Here is a 19,132-nt window from a genome sequence, read left to right on the forward strand (position 1 = left end):
AGGAAGGACAGAAAACCACAACCCAGCTTGCTTTCCAGAAAATCTGTGAAAAACCCTGTGAAGTCCACTGTGTCGATTCATCTCATTTCCTGTCTTGGAAGAAAGCCTGCTAAAATTAATTTTTAACGCCGCTTGAAGAGAACTGTTCTAAAGATCCTAGTGACCTGTCTACGTGTACTCAGAAGTTAGACGTATGTCAGTTTTGGAACATTATATCTCATCTGCTGTTTTCTACAAAAACAAGCAAGTAATCAATCCAAGTGCTTTTTGTTTGTAACAGAGCTCTGATCCAAAAATCCCTTTTTATTTTTCGGTTAACCAGTGTATTTATGTGTGTGTGCATGAGTGTGAAATGCTAAGGTAAAAAAGAGGACTTTAAAATTTAATGTTGGGACTTTAAAAATTTTAATCTGTGTGTTTATGTTTTACTTCATTACTAGTTAAGACTTGTTTTTATAATAAACTGATAATTTTGTTGTTCAGTAAAGAAACCTGGTTAGTGTGTTCTATTCTGAGAAAAAAATAGAGTATCTGATTGACTTTTTTGATAAATGGGAACATTTAAAATAATATGTTGTGACCTGTGGAGAAGTGGGACTAAATTAACCGTGCACTCCTCCCGCCTCGGTCGTAACACTTGATCAAGTTTAATTCTTTCATTCATTAAGTGTACAGTAATTATGTTCATCTACTTTTTCAGATTAATTATTTCATGGTTAAACTCAACAATCATACTGCACAAAATTACTTTTTAATTGCTTGTTAAAACAATCACATTTCACACAATCACAAAAATATTCCATCAATATTTAATTTCAGAAATTTTCAGTCATCATGACAGTCCGCAGCTCCCACAGCAAAAACCTACTGGTAGATAATAAATTTCAGACAGAAAAATATTGAACTTGAGGAAGACATTGCGAAGACGTTGCTTGGTCTGAATTGAGGTGCACTGAATTGCCTGGGCACAGTGAATATTGGATAACTCACGCAGGTCTGTGCAGGAACTCACATGATTTTCTGATATTCCCAGTACTCAGGCGATCCTTTTTTTTATTCATGGGATATTGGCATCGTTGGCCAGTATTTATTGCCCATTCCTAACTGCCCTTGAGAAGGTGGTAGTGAGTCACCTTCTTGAACTGCTGCAGTGTTTGTCGAGTAGGTACACCCACAGTGCTGTTAGGCAGATTCAGGATTTTGATCCAGCAACAATGAAGGATCGGCAATATCTTTCCAAGTTAGGGTGGTGCATCACTTGGAGGGGAACTATCAGTGGGTATTCCCATGTGCTTACTGTCCTTTTTCTTTGAATAGATAGAGGTCGCTGGTTTGGAAGGTGCTGTGGAAGAAGCCTTCACAAGTTACTGCAGTGCATCTTGTAGATGATATGCATGGCAGCCATGGTGTGCCAGTGATGGATGGGATGCCAGACAAATGGACTGCTTTAATAATAAATAATAATAATAAAAACAAGAAATACTGGAAATACTCAGCAGGTCTGGCAGCATCTGTGGAGAGAGAAGCAGAGTTAACATTTCAGGTCAGTGACCCTTCATCAGAACTGGCAGAGGCTAGAAATGTAATAGGTTTTACGCAAATAAAGCGGGGATGGGGCAAGAGATAACCAAAGAGAAGGTGTTGATTGGACAAGGTCACAGAGAATAACTGACTCGAAGGTCTTGGAGCAAAGGCAAATGGTATGTTAATGGTGTGCTGAAAGACAAAGCGTTAGTGTAGAGAGGGTGTTAATTGACAGAAAAATAGAACAACCTGGCCAAAAGCACAAACATGACAAAAAAAGCAGTGGGTAGGCACATGGTAAAAAAAAAGAATGATGAAACAAAATGAAATAAAAGAAAAAAAGAAAAAAGAAAAAAATCGCTGAAAATAAAAAGGGGGGCCGTCATGCTCTGAAATTATTGAACTCAGTGTGGACTGAGAACAAAATGGACTGCTTTATCGTGGATGGTGTGGAGCTTCTTGAGTGTTGTTGGAGATGCACACATCCAGGCAGGTAGAGAGTATTCCATAATAATGCTGTTCAATATTCAGTGCATTAACACCTAATCTGTACTAATGCTTTGTCTTTCAACACACCATTAACATATTGTTTACCTTTGCTCCATGACCTTTTGGTCAGCTATGTGGCCTGGTCCAATCTACACCTCCTTTGTTATCTCTTGCCCCACCCCCACCTCACTTGCTTATAACCTGTGACTTTTCTAATATTTGTCAGTTCCGAAGAAGGGTCACTGACCCGAAACGTTAACTCTGCTTCTCTTTTCACAGATGCTGCCAGCCCTGCTGAGTGGTTCCAGCATTTCTTGTTTTTATTTCAGATTTCCAGCATCCGCAGTATTTTGCTTTTATTTTAGAGAGTATTCCATCACACTCCTGACTTGTGCCTTGTAGATGGTGGAAAGGGTTTGGGGGTCAGGAGGTGAGTTACTCACTGCTGAATACCTAGCCTCTGACCTGCTCTTGTAGCCACAATATTTATGTGGTACTTGAATATTATTTGCCACTTGGCAGCCCAAGCCTGAACATTGTCCAGGCCATGCTGCATGCAGGCATGGACTGTTTTATTTCTGAGGAGTTACGAATGGAATTGAACACAGTAAACATCCCAGTTCTGACTTAATGATGGAGGGAAGGTCATTGATGAAGTAGCTGAAGACAATTGGGCTGAGGATATCCTGGGGCTGAGATGATTGGCCTCCAATAACCACAATCACCTTCCTTTGTGCTAGGTATGACTCCAGCCAGTGAAGTGTTTTCCTCTTGATTCCCATTGACATCTGTTTTGCTAGGGCTCCTTGATACCACACTCGGTTAAATGTTGCCTTGATGTCAAGGGCAGTAACTCCTGCCTCACCTCAGGAATTCAATTCTTTAGTCTATGTTTGGACCAAGGCTACAATAAGGTCTGGAGCAGAGTTGTCTAGCAAAACCCAAACTGGGTCACAGTGAGCAGGTTATTGCTAAGGAAGTTGATAGCAATGTCAATTAAACCTTCCGTCACTTTGCTGATGATTGAGAGTAGATTGATGGGACGGTAATTGGCCAGATTGGACTTGTACTGCCTTTTGTTAACAGGACATAACTGGTAAATTTTGTTAGGTAGATGACAGTGTTGTAGCTTACTGGGACAATTTGGCTAGCAGGGCGGCTAGTTCTGCAGCACAAGTCATCAGCAATATAGCCGGAATGTTGTCAGGGCCCACAGCCTTTGCTTTAATCAGTGCACTCAGCTGTTTTTTTGACATCACGTCGAGTGAATCAAATTTGCTGAAGACTGGCATCTTTAAAGGCAGGGATCTCAGACGCAGGCTGAGATGAATCATCCACTTAGCATTTCTGGCTGAAGATGATTGCAAACACTTTAGCCTTGTCTTTTGCACATATCTGTTGGGCTCTGCTATCATTGAGGAGGAGGATGTTCATGGATCATCATCCTTCTGTTAGTTGTTCAATTATCCACCACCAGTCACGACTGGATGTGGCAGGACTGCAGAGCTTTGATCTGATCTGTTGGTTGTGAGATCGCTTAGCTCTGTCTATAGCATGCTGCTCTGCTATTTAGCAATGCATGTAGTCCTGTGTTGTAGCTTCACTGGGTTGAAAGCTCATTTTTAGGTATGCCTGATGCTGTTCCTGGCATGCTGTTCTACACACCTCATTGAAATCAGGGTTGATCCCTTGGCTTGATAGTAATGGCAGAGTGAGGGATATGACGTTACAGATTGTGGTGAAATACAATTCTGCTCCTGCTAATGGCCCACATGTGCCAATGTGCAGATCCAGGATGTAATGACTACCTTTGAGGATAGTCAAATTTTCAAATAAAATATTGAGAAACTCCAGATGTGAGCTTGTGCAAGCTTCAGATACAATTTATCAAAGGCAGATATAAAGAAACATGGTCCTCGATAAATCTCGGGCACAATTTATAAGTAGGTCTCAGCCTTTAGAAGCCTAGAATTTGATTTATTAAGAATCCAGTGTAGAGACTTGTGACTGATGAGTTACAAAAACACATTTACTTATTTATGTACTTTTGGAAAAAAAATGCTTCTATTCTTTCAACTCATCCAACCCTGCTACACTCACAGCCCAGCCTCATCGGTGGTCTATGAGTAATGTGATAGGACATGCAAGAGTAATTATGAAGTCATTTTTAATAAATCAGCCATTAAAATAACTGATAAAATGTATTTGCTATCATTTGTAGCCATTGTATTCTTAATTAGTAAAAATTAATTTTACACATCAATTATAATTATTTATTTAAATAATACACAAGTTCCCACCTGGATAATGCTTATAACTTCTCTTTGGTGCTAACTGTACAAGACTAAAATCTGGTTTCCTCTGCCCAAAAGCCAACGATTGACGATTTCGGAATTGGTCTGGGTTGTAGTAACCAAAAGCAGTATCCCGTTCCTTCTGGGTAATCACTGTAAAAGTAAGGCAGAAGTACATGCTGTAACTTCAATAGCAATCAGAATTCAGGATTTTCAAAGATAAGAAAGTTTAAAGCTTTGAATAACTAACTGTGTCTATCAAGCAGCTGTACTGAAGGCAGATGATAGACGACATAAAGGCGATAATCTCGGTCCTGTGTCAAAGGATTATTGAATAAATCTGAAAGAGAATGAAATTTACAACTTAAAAATTACACTAGGAAAAGTTAAATTACAATGTTTGTTTTCACAGCTTGATATTTAAACGCTCAAGAATGTTTTGATTCTTAGATAACTCAGGAAGGGACGTTTACTGGTTTAATTTGGCGGCAACATGTATATTTTCAGTTGAAGGCCTTGTTCAGAGCTTAAATGATGGTGCATTGGAAAACATATTTAATGTACTGTTATCAAATGGAGATCTTCATTTAAAGTTAGTCAAGTGAAGCTTTGCTTCTGATACTGGTTTAGTGGAACTCTACAGACCAGGGAAGTTCTAGGTTTGATTTCCAATCTGTCCTGTGTTAGCTGACTGCACCTACAAAGATGCGAAAGACGCTACATGATAGGACTTATCATATAACTGTTATGACCTGTAAAATGACATTTGCTGTTCAGACATTACATAGGCAAGGTGCAGATAAGAGGAAATGTAGCCTTACAAGTGTCAATGCTTTCAAGAAAGATGGGATAGACAAAAATTGGCAAGAGAATAAAAACAAAGAGCAGGAGATTGCAGTCTTGAGTCTTTTTCTTTTGTATGGCACTGCAAAATAGAACAATTTTATCAGTTTTATTTAGTTGCCAGCATAAATATTTTAACATCCTTCAAACCTATGGCTTCTTAAAATGATATTGTTGAACTGAAGTTAAACAGACTATGTTTTATGAAATAATTTTTTTATTCTATTTTTATTCATTCATGGGATGTGGGCGTCACTGGCCAGGCCAGCATTTATTGCCCATCCCTAATTGCCCGTGAGAATGTGGTGGTGAGCTGCCTTCTTGAACCGCTGCAGTCCATGTGGGGTAGGTACACCCACAGTGCTGTTAGGAAGGGAGTTCCAGGATTTTGACCCAGCGACAGTGAAGGAATGGTGATATAGTTCCAAGTCAAGATGGTGTGTGACTTGAAGGGGAACTTGCAGGTGGTGGTGTTCCCATGCATTTGCTGCCCTTGCCCTTGTACATATGGTGTAAACACAAGGTACAAAAATGTAAATTACATCAGCAAATCACTTTTGTGTGATTGGAACAAAAATCCTCCACTGCTTTTCCAGCTCTTTCCCCCTCCCAAAAAAAAGGGACAGTAGTACCGTGGTAACATTACTTGACTAGTAATCCAGAGGCCTGGACTGGAGATGAGTTTAAACTCCACCAAGGCAGCTGGGGGGATTTAAATTCAAATTCAATTAATTAAAATATGGAATTAAAAAACTTGTCATCAGTAATGATGATCATAAAAGTTCCTGTCATAAAAAACTAATGCCCTTTAGGGAAATCTGCAGTCCTAATCTGGTCTAGTTCACATGCAATTTCAGGCCCACAGAATCTGGAAACGGCCCACCAAGCTACTTAGTTGTATCAAATCACCACAGCAAAGTCAAATAAGAATAAAACTGGATAAACTACCCAGCATTGACCTAGGCACACCTGCCCAGTTAACACCGCAGGTCCTCCTCACTAACTTCTGGGGACTTGTGCCAAAATTGGGAGAGCTCTCCCATAGATTAGGCAAACAACAGCCTGAGGTAGCCATACTCACAGAATCATAACTTACAGCCAGTGTCCCAGGCTCCTCCATCACCATCCTTGGGTATGTCTTGACCTCATGGCACAATAATATATAGTTGGGAGGGAGTGGCTCTGGTAGTCCTCAACATTGACTCTGGACCCTGTGAAATCTCATGGCATCAGGCCAAACATGAAACCTCCTGCTAATTACCACCTATTATCCTCCCTCAACTGGGTGTTCCAAAAGGTGCTTGATAAAATGCCACAGGAGTGACCATTGCATAGACCTTGTGGAGACAAAGTCCCATCTTCACACTGAGGACATATTCCATTGTGTTACGTGGCACAATCACCATGCAGTCATCCAAAACTCTGCTGCCCATGCCTTAACTCACACCAAGTTCACCTATCACCCTGTGTTCACTGACCTACATTAGCCCCCAGTCAAGTAACATCTTGATTGTAAAATTCTCATCCTTGCTTTCAAATCCCTCCATAGCCTCGCCCCTCCCTTTTTCTGTCAGCTCCTCCAACCCCACAAACCTCTGAGATATCTGCACTCCTCTAATTCTGGCCTCTTGAGCATCCCCAATTTTAATTGCTCCACCACTGGTGACCATCTTTCAGATGCCTACGCCCTAGGCTCTGGAATTCCCTCTTTATGCCTCTCCCCATCACTTTCTTCCTTTAAGACACCCTTAAAACCTTTCCCTTTGACCAAGCTTTTGGTTATCTGACCAAATTGGTGTCGGGAATCCGACACCTGGATAATTTCTGGGTCCCAACCCCATGGTGCGTCAGTGTCAGTGACACAATGTAATTTTCATACGTAAAGTAGATAATTGGCCTGGGGATGAGTCCGGTGCTCAATCAGTGATGCTGGGGGCGGCCTGGAGGCCAGACGTGGATGTGGAGGGTCCTTTGAAAATGTTTGCCGTTCACTGACATGTCGCAGCACTGGCACGGCAAGCATCCACAGGCAGCACCAAAGTTTTCTGATGCCTCTCTTGAGGTGTTGATGGAGTCATTTGCCATGATGTGAGAAATTCTCTTCCCAGCATCTGGTAGAAGAAAGGTTCCTCAGGAGACCAAAAGGACCTGGACTGAGGTTGCCACAGAGGTCAGCAGTAGAGGCGTGACACAGAGGGCATGGGTCCAGTGTCGCAAGAGGTTCAGTGACCTGTTAAGATATGGGAAGGTGACTGCAAGTGACACTTGGGTGACAGGCCTCTAACTCTGTTTGCAGCAGCATGCACATGAGCTGAGCAGACCAAGTGTCTATAGGTCTCCCTAACATTGTCAGAGCAAGTGCCCAGTTGCATCACTGGCAATTGAGAAGCGGGCATCACTGAGGAGTGCAACAGATCATGTCAATGTCATGCTGGAATAGGTGCGGGAGGGCAGCCTATTCATGCATATTTGTGTCCTCATCTTGCAGGAAAAGCGAGTGCACAACAGGCATGAGATGGCCCGAATGGGTGGTGGTGTTGCTGACATTCACGACCTGAAGCGATAGAAGAGGAGGTGCTTGATATTGCGCAGGTGCCATCATGGCAGGCCATTGGCGATGGTGAGACTGGAAACTGTGAAGAACAGGGTCATTTGAGTGCTCTATCTTCAGGTGAAGGGTATCTAAGGGGTTGGTTGTGTTGATGCACCTCCTGAGTTGCTTGAGTTCTAATCACCACCTTCTTATGTTTCCCAGAGGGCCTGCAGCAGCAGCAGCGGAGCAGTGTGGTACTGTACAGATGTCAGGGGCGGGGAGACTCCACAGAGGTTGGACTGTCACATCATAACTCCACACCATCCACCAGCGCAGAAACACTCACCTCAGTTGGGCCTGAATCAAGATTAGAAAGGGGAGTACTGGGCAAACAGCACCTCACAAGAAAGCGGGAGGAGGAGAGTGAGGCAGAGTCTGTTGTGGGCAGCCCCCCTGGAAGACAGAGGACAGACACAGCCATGCCTCACTGGATGAAGATGCTGGGCCTCTGGTGTCACACACAAGGAGGGTTTTTCTGGAGTATTGGCGGCAGATGAGTTCCCAAATGTTGGAGATTCCTGAGGCATGGGCAGACAATGGAGGAGTCCATGCAGCCACATACAGCACCACTCTGAGTGGATGCAGCAGCTGTGTGCCGGCATGCACAAAAAGAGTGAGTCTTTCTGTAGCATGGACCTATCAGTGTCACTGATGGTGCAGAGGTGCTTGGAGTGAATGCCAGCTGTGTCCCAGCTGGAGGCCTCGTCCAGCACCTTCCAAACCCATGACCTCTAATACCTAGAAGAACAAGGGTAACAGGCACTTGGGAACACCATCGGCTGCAGGTTCCCCTTCAAGTCACACACATCCTGACTTGGAACACCCTCCTTAAAAAATGAGGGAGAAAAATCTAACAAACGGGCATCCTACAAAATGGCCCACTCCAGCAAATTCAGGGGCAATATGAAGCAAAGAAAGGCAAAAGTGTTGCTATGCACTGTGCCATGGGTTTCCTGACAACAGGGTTCAAAGATTTCTTTTAACCAGTCATAGACATGAATTGAGTGTATTACTACGTAAAAATCAATAAGGATTAATCAACAAAATGAGAAAGTTAAGTTGCAGAGAGCCATTTAAAAACTTACTGGTGTTATGGTGATGTTTATAAAACTAAAATCTCACTATAAGAAATTAGCAGTACTGTTTATCTGTATTTATTTCTATTTTAATAACCTTTGCTGTATGTGGCCTGTGCCAGCTGCCAGGATATTGGACCAGGCCCATCATATAAAATGAGTTTGTTACCCTGAGACTTACTTAATGTGTGTAGCCATATCAATTTCTTCAGCTCTGTTACGATCTTTTCCACCTTAGTAAGCCAATTATTTTGTAGCATCAATATCTGCAATGATGTCAAGTGTTTCAGAGTACCTACAATATAAGGCATATTGCAAAATGTATTCCCATAAACTTCAGCTCATTAATAACCTTGTGCTCAGAAACTATATTGTAGAGTACAATGACCTAATAATTATAGTACTGAACTAGCAAATTAAAGATCATGGGCTGCATTTTAAAAGCCCGATGCTGAACTAGACGGCGGGCGGAAAACTTTGCAGCCAGCACACATGGGACCCACGTCGCAGAGCTGCCGTGATTCCAAACGCGGTGGCTCATTAGCATGGTCGGGATGGCCACCCATTCCCCCACCCGCAATGACATGGAGGGGGCGGGCAAGCCTCCCCAGCAATGGCGTCCGGTACCAATGCGCAGGCTCCGTCGCCATTTTTAAAGGGCTTAGAGCCATAAATGAGGCTTTGAAATTTTAAAGGGACGCTACATTTTAAATAAATAAAAGTAAGTGAAAAATTTTTTCCATCCCCTCTCACACTCCCCCAATAGCCGTACATTAAATTCATTGCCTGCTCACCTCCGAAAATACTTACCTTGACGATGTGACCTTCCCCCCCCAAAGTTCATAAACTGTAACCCTCAACCCCTTGCCATAATCTCCCAACCAATCTGAAGCATTTTAACTCCACTTCCTCCCCCAGCACAGAGAAAATCACCTCCTTCCCCCCTCCCCACAGATGTCATGCCTCGTTTCCCCGAATGGGGATTCGAAGGCCCGGCATTGACGGCTGCCGGAATGAAGATATCAACCTGCTGGCAGAATCGCTGTGGCCTGCATATTCATTGAAGGTAAGTACAATTTGCATATTATACTGCAAGTCCCATCGCCGAACAGCGGGGCGGCTGCCATGAGGCCTTGCTGCTATCGCCGAGATCGGGACAGGGCCTGCTGGCATCAGGGTTGGTGGCTGGCCTCATCCGTTGCTATCTTCATTCCTCCCCACCACCACCACTCCCGGTGTTAGAGAGCCTTCAAAATCCAGCCCCATGAGGTTAAATCTTACCCTGACAAACTATGAAATTTAATTCAATAAATCTCCCAATTTTTGGGCTGTTTTGTTGTACTTACTCAGCTGGTTCATTAATGTCCTTCAGGATGGGAACTTGTCATCTTCACTTGGTCTGGCCTACATGTGACTCCGGTCCCACACTTTGTGGTTTACTTGTAATGGCAAATGAAGTGGCCTTGCACACTATCCAGCCATGCCAGTTTCATCCACATCCCAGAAACAAAAATTAAGAAAATATCTAGCTGACCCCTCAAGCACAGCACATGGGTTATGACCAAGTGTAGTGTTTCACTGAAAATGGTTAGTAGGTGGGAGATAATTGAACCAGGCTGAGCAACTTAATCCTTAACCAATTTTAAAATTATATATCCTAATATCTGTATTTATTTACATAATATATTCATGAGCTAGTGGTTGCACTGAAGCCTCCAATGGGCTGAGCATGCAATTACAGCAGGCCAAGTTCGCACAAATAGGGCTGGAGTTTGAGCTGGAGGCAGGGCTCTCGGCACTGGGCTGAAAAGGTGGCGGGAACCTTAAAGACTTCAAAGGTCCAGGGATCCCGCGTCCAAGAGCTGCTGGCCAACCACAGGGCTGGCAGCTCAGCGGTATTGGCAGCGCCACCGAGAGTGGTAGCCAGCACGGGAACCTTGGAGAAGAGGTAAGTGAGGTGGAGTCGCTGGGCCAGTCAAGATGGCCCAGGAAAGGGGGGGTTGGGGCGTGGTCTTGCGATCCGGGGGGAGTGGTCTCCCAGGGGGTGAATTGGTCCCAGTGGAGGTCTTCTGTGGACTGCAAATTGCCCACAAAGAAGGGACACCCCTCTCGAGCCCAGAGGGCAAGGCACCCTCCCACGCGGTGGAGGCCATCCCCACCACTGGTCAGATCCCAGCGGCAGAGGGAAGAAGCACTTAATTTGCCGTTAATAGGTTACTTTAAGGGCCTCAATTTGCCTCTGGGTGGGAAGGCCATCGTCAGTCTATCCCACTCCCGGGAAGATCACTGGGCGACGTGGAGGCGATTGGCCCTCCATCCTGCCACCTCCCCCGCCACAATTGTCCGTGCCCCCCCGCCTCCAATCCCGCCTTGGGGCAGCCCATAAAATCCCAGCCATAGTTTTCACAATAAGGGCCGGATCTTGTGCTTGGCTGGAAGGCGGAAGACCAGAAAATCAGAGTGGCACCACCCACCACGGAACCCGATGCCGGGATTCCCAGTTCCAATCGGTGGGATCTTACCAGTGGTGGGGGGGGGGCGGGGGTGTCTCCGGCATGTGGGGAGGATGCTTTGTAAAACAAGGCGCCCTCCCTCTGGGCTTGGGAGAGGTTCCTTCCTTCATGGGAAATTTGTGGCCCATGAGGACCCTCCCGGGAGCAGCTGTACCCCCCCGGGAGCCCCCTCCCCTGCACCGAACAATCATGCCCCCTCGCTAGGGCCTTCCAGACTGGTCCCAGCAACCCCACCTCACCTGCCTGTGTTCCGGGGTTCCATCCCTGGGCCTGAGTCTGAGGCATCTGCAGTACCGGCAGTGGCCACTGCTCCCAGTGGTACTGCCAGTACGGCTGAGCTGCCGGCCCTGTGATCGGTCAGCAGCTCTTGGAGGTGGGATCCCCATCCCTATAAAGCTTTTAAAGGGACAGGGAACCTCCTGCTAAAACTTTGATCCCAAAAGAACGGAGGATCACTCTGGGGGACCATAAAAATACTGAAGCGGGGTTGCCCATGCGCCGGAAGCCCTGCCTCCTGCACAAAATCCAGCCCTAAATGTGGAGACAGGAAATGCTATTGGAAAGAAGGAAGTGCATGTAGATGTACTTTCTACAAGTATTATGCATATTAGTCCAGAATTCCTGGGGTCTTGTACCATTGTAATAGTGCATCTACTATGTAGGAATCCTTGAATGGCACAAAGGAATGAGCAAATTATGGAGTAAATTGTCATTAATTATGCAACTCCATATTTTCCTGAAAGTTTTGCACCTCTTCTCATTGCCCTTGCAATAGTTAGAAAGTAATTATCCATAACTCCACCCCCATTAAAATCAATAGTAATCACAATTTTCCTGAATTTAAGCCAATTTTCAAGCCACTGTCAGTCAGACTTAAAATAATAGTGCTGCAGACCTGCCACTGCCATGATTTATTGAATTTGATTGCATTCTCAGATTTAATTTAAATAACATGTTAATCAGGACATTGCTGTTCGGGTATTATTCTATAACGTTTGCATATTGTTTGCTGATCAGGACATGCTGAAAACAGGCTTTTAAATACTATCTTCATATCAATAAAACATTTATTTACTATTTAGTTTAACAATGTTTCATTTTTAAGCCTTTATTGTTGCTAATCTGCTACTTCATAATTTGTTTAGCTAACATGTACCTCAAGAATAAATAAATGCTTAATAAAGACAATTCCACAACTGCATATTGATATGTGTTCTAATACTTAATCCATGGCAGGCAAAGCCAAGCAGCAACAGGACAGTTTAAATTGAAGGTATCAATGAATGTATATGAAGTGATGGAAAGTATAATGGGCAGTAGCTGTGCCATTTCTAATTTGTTACTCTGCTCATTGCATTAATTAGAAGTACAGAAAAATATGGTGTAAATTATCAATGGTGGAGTTGGCATGCTAGATAGTAAAATTTACAGTTTACATCATCTTGCCGACTTAGGAAAATTCAGACCATCATTGCAGTTTGAGGTAGTTTCTGTGAACCCCACAAGTAGACAGTTCTATCTGGAAAGAGAGGGAAAGTTGCTGGAGGAAAAGTAAATCAAGAGGTGTCTCGGTAATGCTAAGCTTAAGATCTAAGAACTTGTAAATTGTAAGAAGATTAGCAGACTGGAGGAGGTAGATATTTCCACAGTTTAAATCTCAGAAATAAACTAGGTTCTGGCCATGAACATTGTTAAATTGTGATTTCCAATTGTTAATAATCTAAGTCTCAAACCTTTTCAATAATGTTCTAGTTTAATTTAAATGGTTAGGGTTAGTTTAAATGGTCATGCTTGCTACACTTCAAATGTAGTAACACGTACTATTAGATAATTTGCACCATGGAGTGAGATGAGAAGCAATGACTGAATTCGATCTAATGATTTTCTGATTTCTCATGCAGAAACAAATGGTTTGAATATATTTTAGTTACATACTTACTTAGTTAACTTACTTTATTTCCTCATACTCTGATCTGCAGACTCTATTATTTAAAATCCAGACTGAATCCTCAGAAAATCTTCACAACAGTAAATCATCTACTATAATGGTAAGCCATTATACCAACAATAGCCTTACATCATAATTGCACTATTAAATCATATCTTTCCCCACTATGCTGAGCAGGGAGATTCCACGGTAGTTGTTGCAGTCACCGCGGTCACCTTTGTTTTTATAGAGGGTGATGATATTGACATCGCGCATGTCCTGGGTACTGCTCCCTCGTCCCAGCACAGGCATAGCAGTTCATGTAGTGCTTGGCACTCTTGATTATTTCAGGGGTAATGCTGTCCTTCCCAGGGGCTTTTCTGCTGGCTAGAGAATCAATGGCATCAATGGAGTTCCGATTTGCTCAGCATAGTGGGGAAAGTCTTTGCTCGAGTCGCTCTGAACAGGCTCCAGAAGCTGGCCGAGCGCATCTAACCTGAGGCACAGTGTGGCTTTCGTGCAGAGAGATCGACCGTTGACATGCTGTTCTCCCTTCGTCAGATACAGGAGAAATGCCGTGAACAACAGATGCCCCTCTACATTGCTTTCATTGATCTCACCAACACCTTTGACCTCGTCAGTAGACGTGGTCTCTTCAGACTACTAGAAAAGATCGGATGCCCACCAAAGCTACTAAGTATCATCACCTCATTCCATGACAATATGAAAGGCACAATTCAACATGGTGGCTCCTCATCAGAGCCCTTTCCTATCCTGAGTGGTGTGAAACAGGGCTGTGTTCTCGCACCCACACTTTTTGGGATTTTCTTCTCCCTGCTGCTTTCACATGCGTTCAAGTCCTCTGAAGAAGGAATATTCCTCCACACAAGATCAGGGGGCAGGTTGTTCAACCTTGCCCGTCTAAGAGCGAAGTCCAAAGTACGGAAAGTCCTCATCAGGGAACTCCTCTTTGCTGACGATGCTGCTTTAACATCTCACACTGAAGACTGCCTGCAGAGCCTCATCGACAGGTTTGCGGCTGCCTGCAATGAATTTGGCCTAACCATCAGCCTCAAGAAAACGAACATCATGGGGCAGGACGTCAGAAATGCTCCATCCATCAATATTGGCGACCACGCTCTGGAAGTGGTTCAAGAGTTCACCTACCTAGGCTCAACTATCACCAGTAACCTGTCTCTAGATGCAGAAATCAACAAGCGCATGGGTAAGGCTTCCACTGCTATGTCCAGACTGGCCAAGAGAGTGTGGGAAAATGGCGCACTGACACGGAACACAAAAGTCCGAGTGTATCAGGCCTGTGTCCTCAGTACCTTGCTCTACGGCAGCGAGGCCTGGACAACGTATGCCAGCCAAGAGCGACGTCTCAATTCATTCCATCATCGCTGCCTCCGGAGAGTACTTGGCATCAGGTGGCAGGACCGTATCTCCAACACAGAAGTCCTCGAAGCGGCCAACATCCCCAGCTTGTACACACTACTGAGTCAGCGGCGCTTGAGATGGCTTGGCCATGTTAGCCGCATGGAAGATGGCAGAATCCCCAAAGACACATTGTACAACGAGCTCGCCACTGGTATCAGACCCACCGGCCGTCCATGTCTCCGCTTTAAAGACGTCTGCAAACGCGACATGAAATCCTGTGACATTGATCACAAGTCGTGGGAGTCAGTTGCCAGCGTTCGCCAGAGCTGGCGGGCAGCCATAAAGACAGGGCTAAAATGTGGCGAGTCAAAGAGACTTAGTAGTTGGCAGGAAAAAAGACAGAGGCGCAAGGGGAGAGCCAACTGTGCAACAGCCCCGACAAACAAATTTCTCTGCAGCACCTGTGGAAGAGCCTGTCACTCTAGAATTGGCCTTTATAGCCACTCCAGGCGCTGCTTCACAAACCACTGACCACCGCCAGGCACGTATCCATTGTCTCTCGAGATAAGGAGGCCCAAAAGAAATCATATCAAAATGGAAAAATCATGGTATCATAAAAATGTACAGCACGGAAAGAGGCCATTTGGCCCACCTTGTCTGAACCGGCTGACAAGGAGCCACCCAGCCTAATCCCACTTTCCGGCTCTTGGTCCGTAGCCTTGTAGGTTATGGCACTTCAAGTACATATCCAAGTACTTTTTAAAAGCTGTGAGGGTTTCTGCCTCTATCACCCTTTCAGGTAGTGAGTTCCAGATCACCAACACCCTCTGCGAGAAAATTAATTCTCCTCAAATCTCCTCTAAACCTCCAACCTCTTATCCTAAATCTATGACCCGTGGTTATGGACCCCTCAACCAAGGGGAGTAGGGCCTTCCTATCCGCTCTATCTAGAACCTTTATAATTTATACACTTCAATTAGGTCTCCCCTCAGCCTCCTCTGTTCCAAAGAAAACAATCCTAGCCTATCCAATCTTTCCTCATAACTATAATTTTCCCATCCAGGCAACATCCTCATGAATCTCCACTGCACCCACTCTCGTGCAATCACATTGTTCCTATAGTGCGATGACCAGAACTGCATGCAGTCCTCCAGTTATGGCTTAACCAGTGTTTTACACAATTTCAGTATAACTTCCCTGCTCTTATACTCTATGCCTCGGCTAATAAAACCAAAGGTAAGTATGCTTTCTTGACCTCCTTATCTACGTGTCCAGCCACCTTCAGGGATCTGTGGATATGCATTGCAAGGTCCCTGTGTTCCTCTAAACTTCTCAGTATCCTACCATTTATTGTGTATTCCCTTGCCTTGCTAACCTCAAAAAATTAAATCATGTTAGTCAGACACAACCCTCCCTTAACAAATCTGTGCTCACTGTCTTTGATTAATCCACGTCTTTATAAATGAAGAGTTATCCTGTTCCTCAGAATTTTTTCCAATAATTTTACCACCACCGAAGGTAGGTTGACTGGCTTGTAATTACTTGGTCTATCCCTTTCAACCTTTCAAAACAATGGTACAGCGTTACCTGTCCTCCAGTCCTGTGACACTACATCTGTAGTCAGACAGGATTGGAAAATGATGGTCAGCGCCTCTGCTATTGCTCTTCTTGCTTCCCTTAACAGCCTAGGATACATTTATCTGAGCCTGAGGATTTATCCACATTCAAAAATGTTAAACCCTTTAATACTTTCTCACTATTTTAATTTTATCTAATATTTCAAACTCCTCCTCCATGATTGCAGGTCTGCATTGTCCCTCTCTTTTGTGAAAACAGGCACAAAGCATTCATTAAGAACCATGCCCACTTCCTCCACCTCCACGCATAGATTACCCTTATGGTCCCTAAAAGGATCTACTCTTTCTTTAGTTATCCTCTTGCTCTTTATGTATTTATAAAAAATCTTTGGGTTTTCTTTGATTTTACTTGTCAATATTTTTTCATGACCTCTCTTTGCTTTCCTAATTTCCTTTTTAATTTCACCCCTATATTTTTATACTCACCTAGGTTTTCTGCAGTATTGAGCCCTCAGTATCTGTCATAAACTTCCCTTTTTTATCCTCTCCTTTAAGCCCCTTGATATCCAGGGGCTTCTGGATTTGTTAGTCCCACCCTTTTTCTTTAAGGGAATATGCTTGCTCTAAACCCTCACTATTTCTCTTTGAATGCTTCCCACTGATCTGGCACTGATTTACCTTCAAGTAGCTGTTTCCAGTCCACTTTAGCTAAAATCACATCTCAGCTTAGTAAAATTAGCTTTTCCCCAGTTGAGAACTTTTATTCCATATTCTATCCTTGTCCTTTTCCACAACTACCCTAAATCTAACTGAATTATGATGACTTCTACCAAAGTGCTCCCCAACTGATACCCCTTCCATCTGCCCAGCTTCATTCCCTAAAATTAAATCCAGAACTGCCCCCTCTCTTGTTGGGTTTGCTACGTACTGGCTAAAAGGGTTTGCCTGAATGCATTTTAAGAATTCCGCTCCTTCTGTGCCTTTTACACTAATTCTATCCCAGTTAATATTAGAGTAGTTGAAATCACCTACTACTCCTGCCCTATTGCTTTTACACTTCTCAGAGATTTACCTACATATTTGCTCTTTTATCTCCCTCTGACTGTTCGGGGGTCTATATAGTACACCGTCAGTAGTATGAAGCCCAGTTTTTGTTCTTCCGTTCAACCCATATGGCCTCATTTGACACAAAAGCAAAATACTGCAGATGCTGGAAATCTGAAACAAAAACAGAAAATGCTGGAAATGCTCAGCAAGTCAGGCAGCATCTGTGGAGAGAAAACAGAGTTAACTTTTCAAGTTGATGACCTTACATCGACCTGAAACATTAACTCTTCTCTCCACTGATGCTGTCTGATCATTTTTTTAAATTTGTTCATGGGATGTGGGCATCGCTGGCTAGGCCTGCATTTATTGCCCATCCCTGATCTGCTAAGTATTTCCAACATTTTCTATTTTTGGTCTCATTTGATGATCCTTCTACCATATCATCCCTCCTTACAACTACAATTGTTTCTTTAAGCAATATTGTGACCCCCTCCCCTTTTTATCCCCTCTCTATCTCAGCTGAAAACCCTGTAACCAGGAATGTTAAGCTGCCATTTCTGCCCTTCAATCAGGCATGTTTCAGTAACAGCTATAATACCATACTCCCCTGTGTCAATCTGCACTCTTAGCTCATCTGCCTTATTCCCTAGACTTCTTGCACTGAAGAAGATACCACTTATCACTGCCAAGTTCCCTTGTTGTCTAATTTCTAGCCTTTGTTTCCTCTGCCTTCCAAACATGTTGAATAAATTTCTACCTTCCATTTTCAACTTTTCTTTTCTCCATTCTGAATCTACTCTCAGGTTCCCATCCTCCTGGCAAGCGAGTTTAAACCCTCCCCAACAGCACTAGCAAAACCCCTTACGAGGAGAAAAAAATGGCGGCCCACCTGCACAAGCCGCACGCCAAAGAGCTGTCGTGATTCCAAGCGCAGCAGCTCATTTACACAGCTGAGACGGGCCACACTCCTTCCCCCCCACCACCATTCACGTGGAGGGGGCTAGCCGTCCGTCCCCAGCAATGGCGTCAACTGCCTTTGAGCAGATGCTGACACCATTTTTAAAGGGCTGTCAGCTCTACCAGAAAATTTAAATATTTAAAGTTAAATGGAATTCAAAATAATAAATACATCTCTTTTGCCCCTCTCCCACCCACCCAATAACAATTAAATTAATTATTTGCCCTTCCCCCAAAACACTTACCTTTACCTTCTGCCCTTCCCCCCACCACCCCCGCCCCAGCAAACTGCACAAATGTTCACCCACAACCCTTCCCACCATCCCCTACACCCATGACGCCAATTTGACTCCGATCATCACCCCCGAACTGATAAACCTTCCTCCCCTCTCACACCCCACAAGTGTTCCACCTCGTTTCCCCAGACGGGGATCCGAAGGCGTAGCAATGCCCGGTTGGTGGAGTGAAGATTGCAGCAGGACATTAGGAGGCAACATGAAATTAATTAATTCAGGTATTTTAATTTATTCAAATATTTAATACTTAAATTGTGGTCCTGTCACCAAGCTAACAATTTCTGTTACCTATATGAAACACGTTATCTTTGAAAATAATCTTAACTTTTCGATTACAAAGGGTTATTATGTGAAGTTTGAAATGACCAGCAATGAAAAGTTCACCGTACATAAAATATTTAAGAATTGAATGTGTAAAAGTGAACTTAAAGACATTACAATAATATTCTAAATAAAAACACTGAAAACATTCAGTTCTGAGGAAGAATGATACCCGAAACATCGACTTTTGTTCTCTCCATAGATGCCACCTGACGAGCTGAGTGTTTTCAGCATTTTTTGCTTTTGTTTCAAATTTTTAGCATCTACAGTATTTTGCTTGTTACACAAAAATATT

At 43.7% G+C, this 19,132-nt stretch overlaps 1 protein-coding gene across 1 annotated transcript in view; it reads right to left on the bottom strand.

Moving 5' to 3' along the window:
* Positions 1 to 19,132, bottom strand: part of LOC137380687 (leucine-rich repeat-containing protein 72) — a 111,949-nt gene that overhangs the window by 40,720 nt on the left and 52,097 nt on the right. Inside the window, exons 5-7 of the mRNA XM_068052930.1 lie at positions 9,001 to 9,114; positions 4,558 to 4,647; positions 4,314 to 4,460 (exon numbers count right to left, since the gene is read on the bottom strand). Of these exons, the coding sequence (XP_067909031.1) occupies positions 4,314 to 4,460; positions 4,558 to 4,647; positions 9,001 to 9,114 (351 nt within the window). The remainder of the gene's footprint in view (positions 1 to 4,313; positions 4,461 to 4,557; positions 4,648 to 9,000; positions 9,115 to 19,132) is intronic.

Source organism: Heterodontus francisci, chromosome 2, assembly GCF_036365525.1.
Source record: "Heterodontus francisci isolate sHetFra1 chromosome 2, sHetFra1.hap1, whole genome shotgun sequence".
Taxonomy (NCBI): Eukaryota; Metazoa; Chordata; class Chondrichthyes; order Heterodontiformes; family Heterodontidae; genus Heterodontus; species Heterodontus francisci.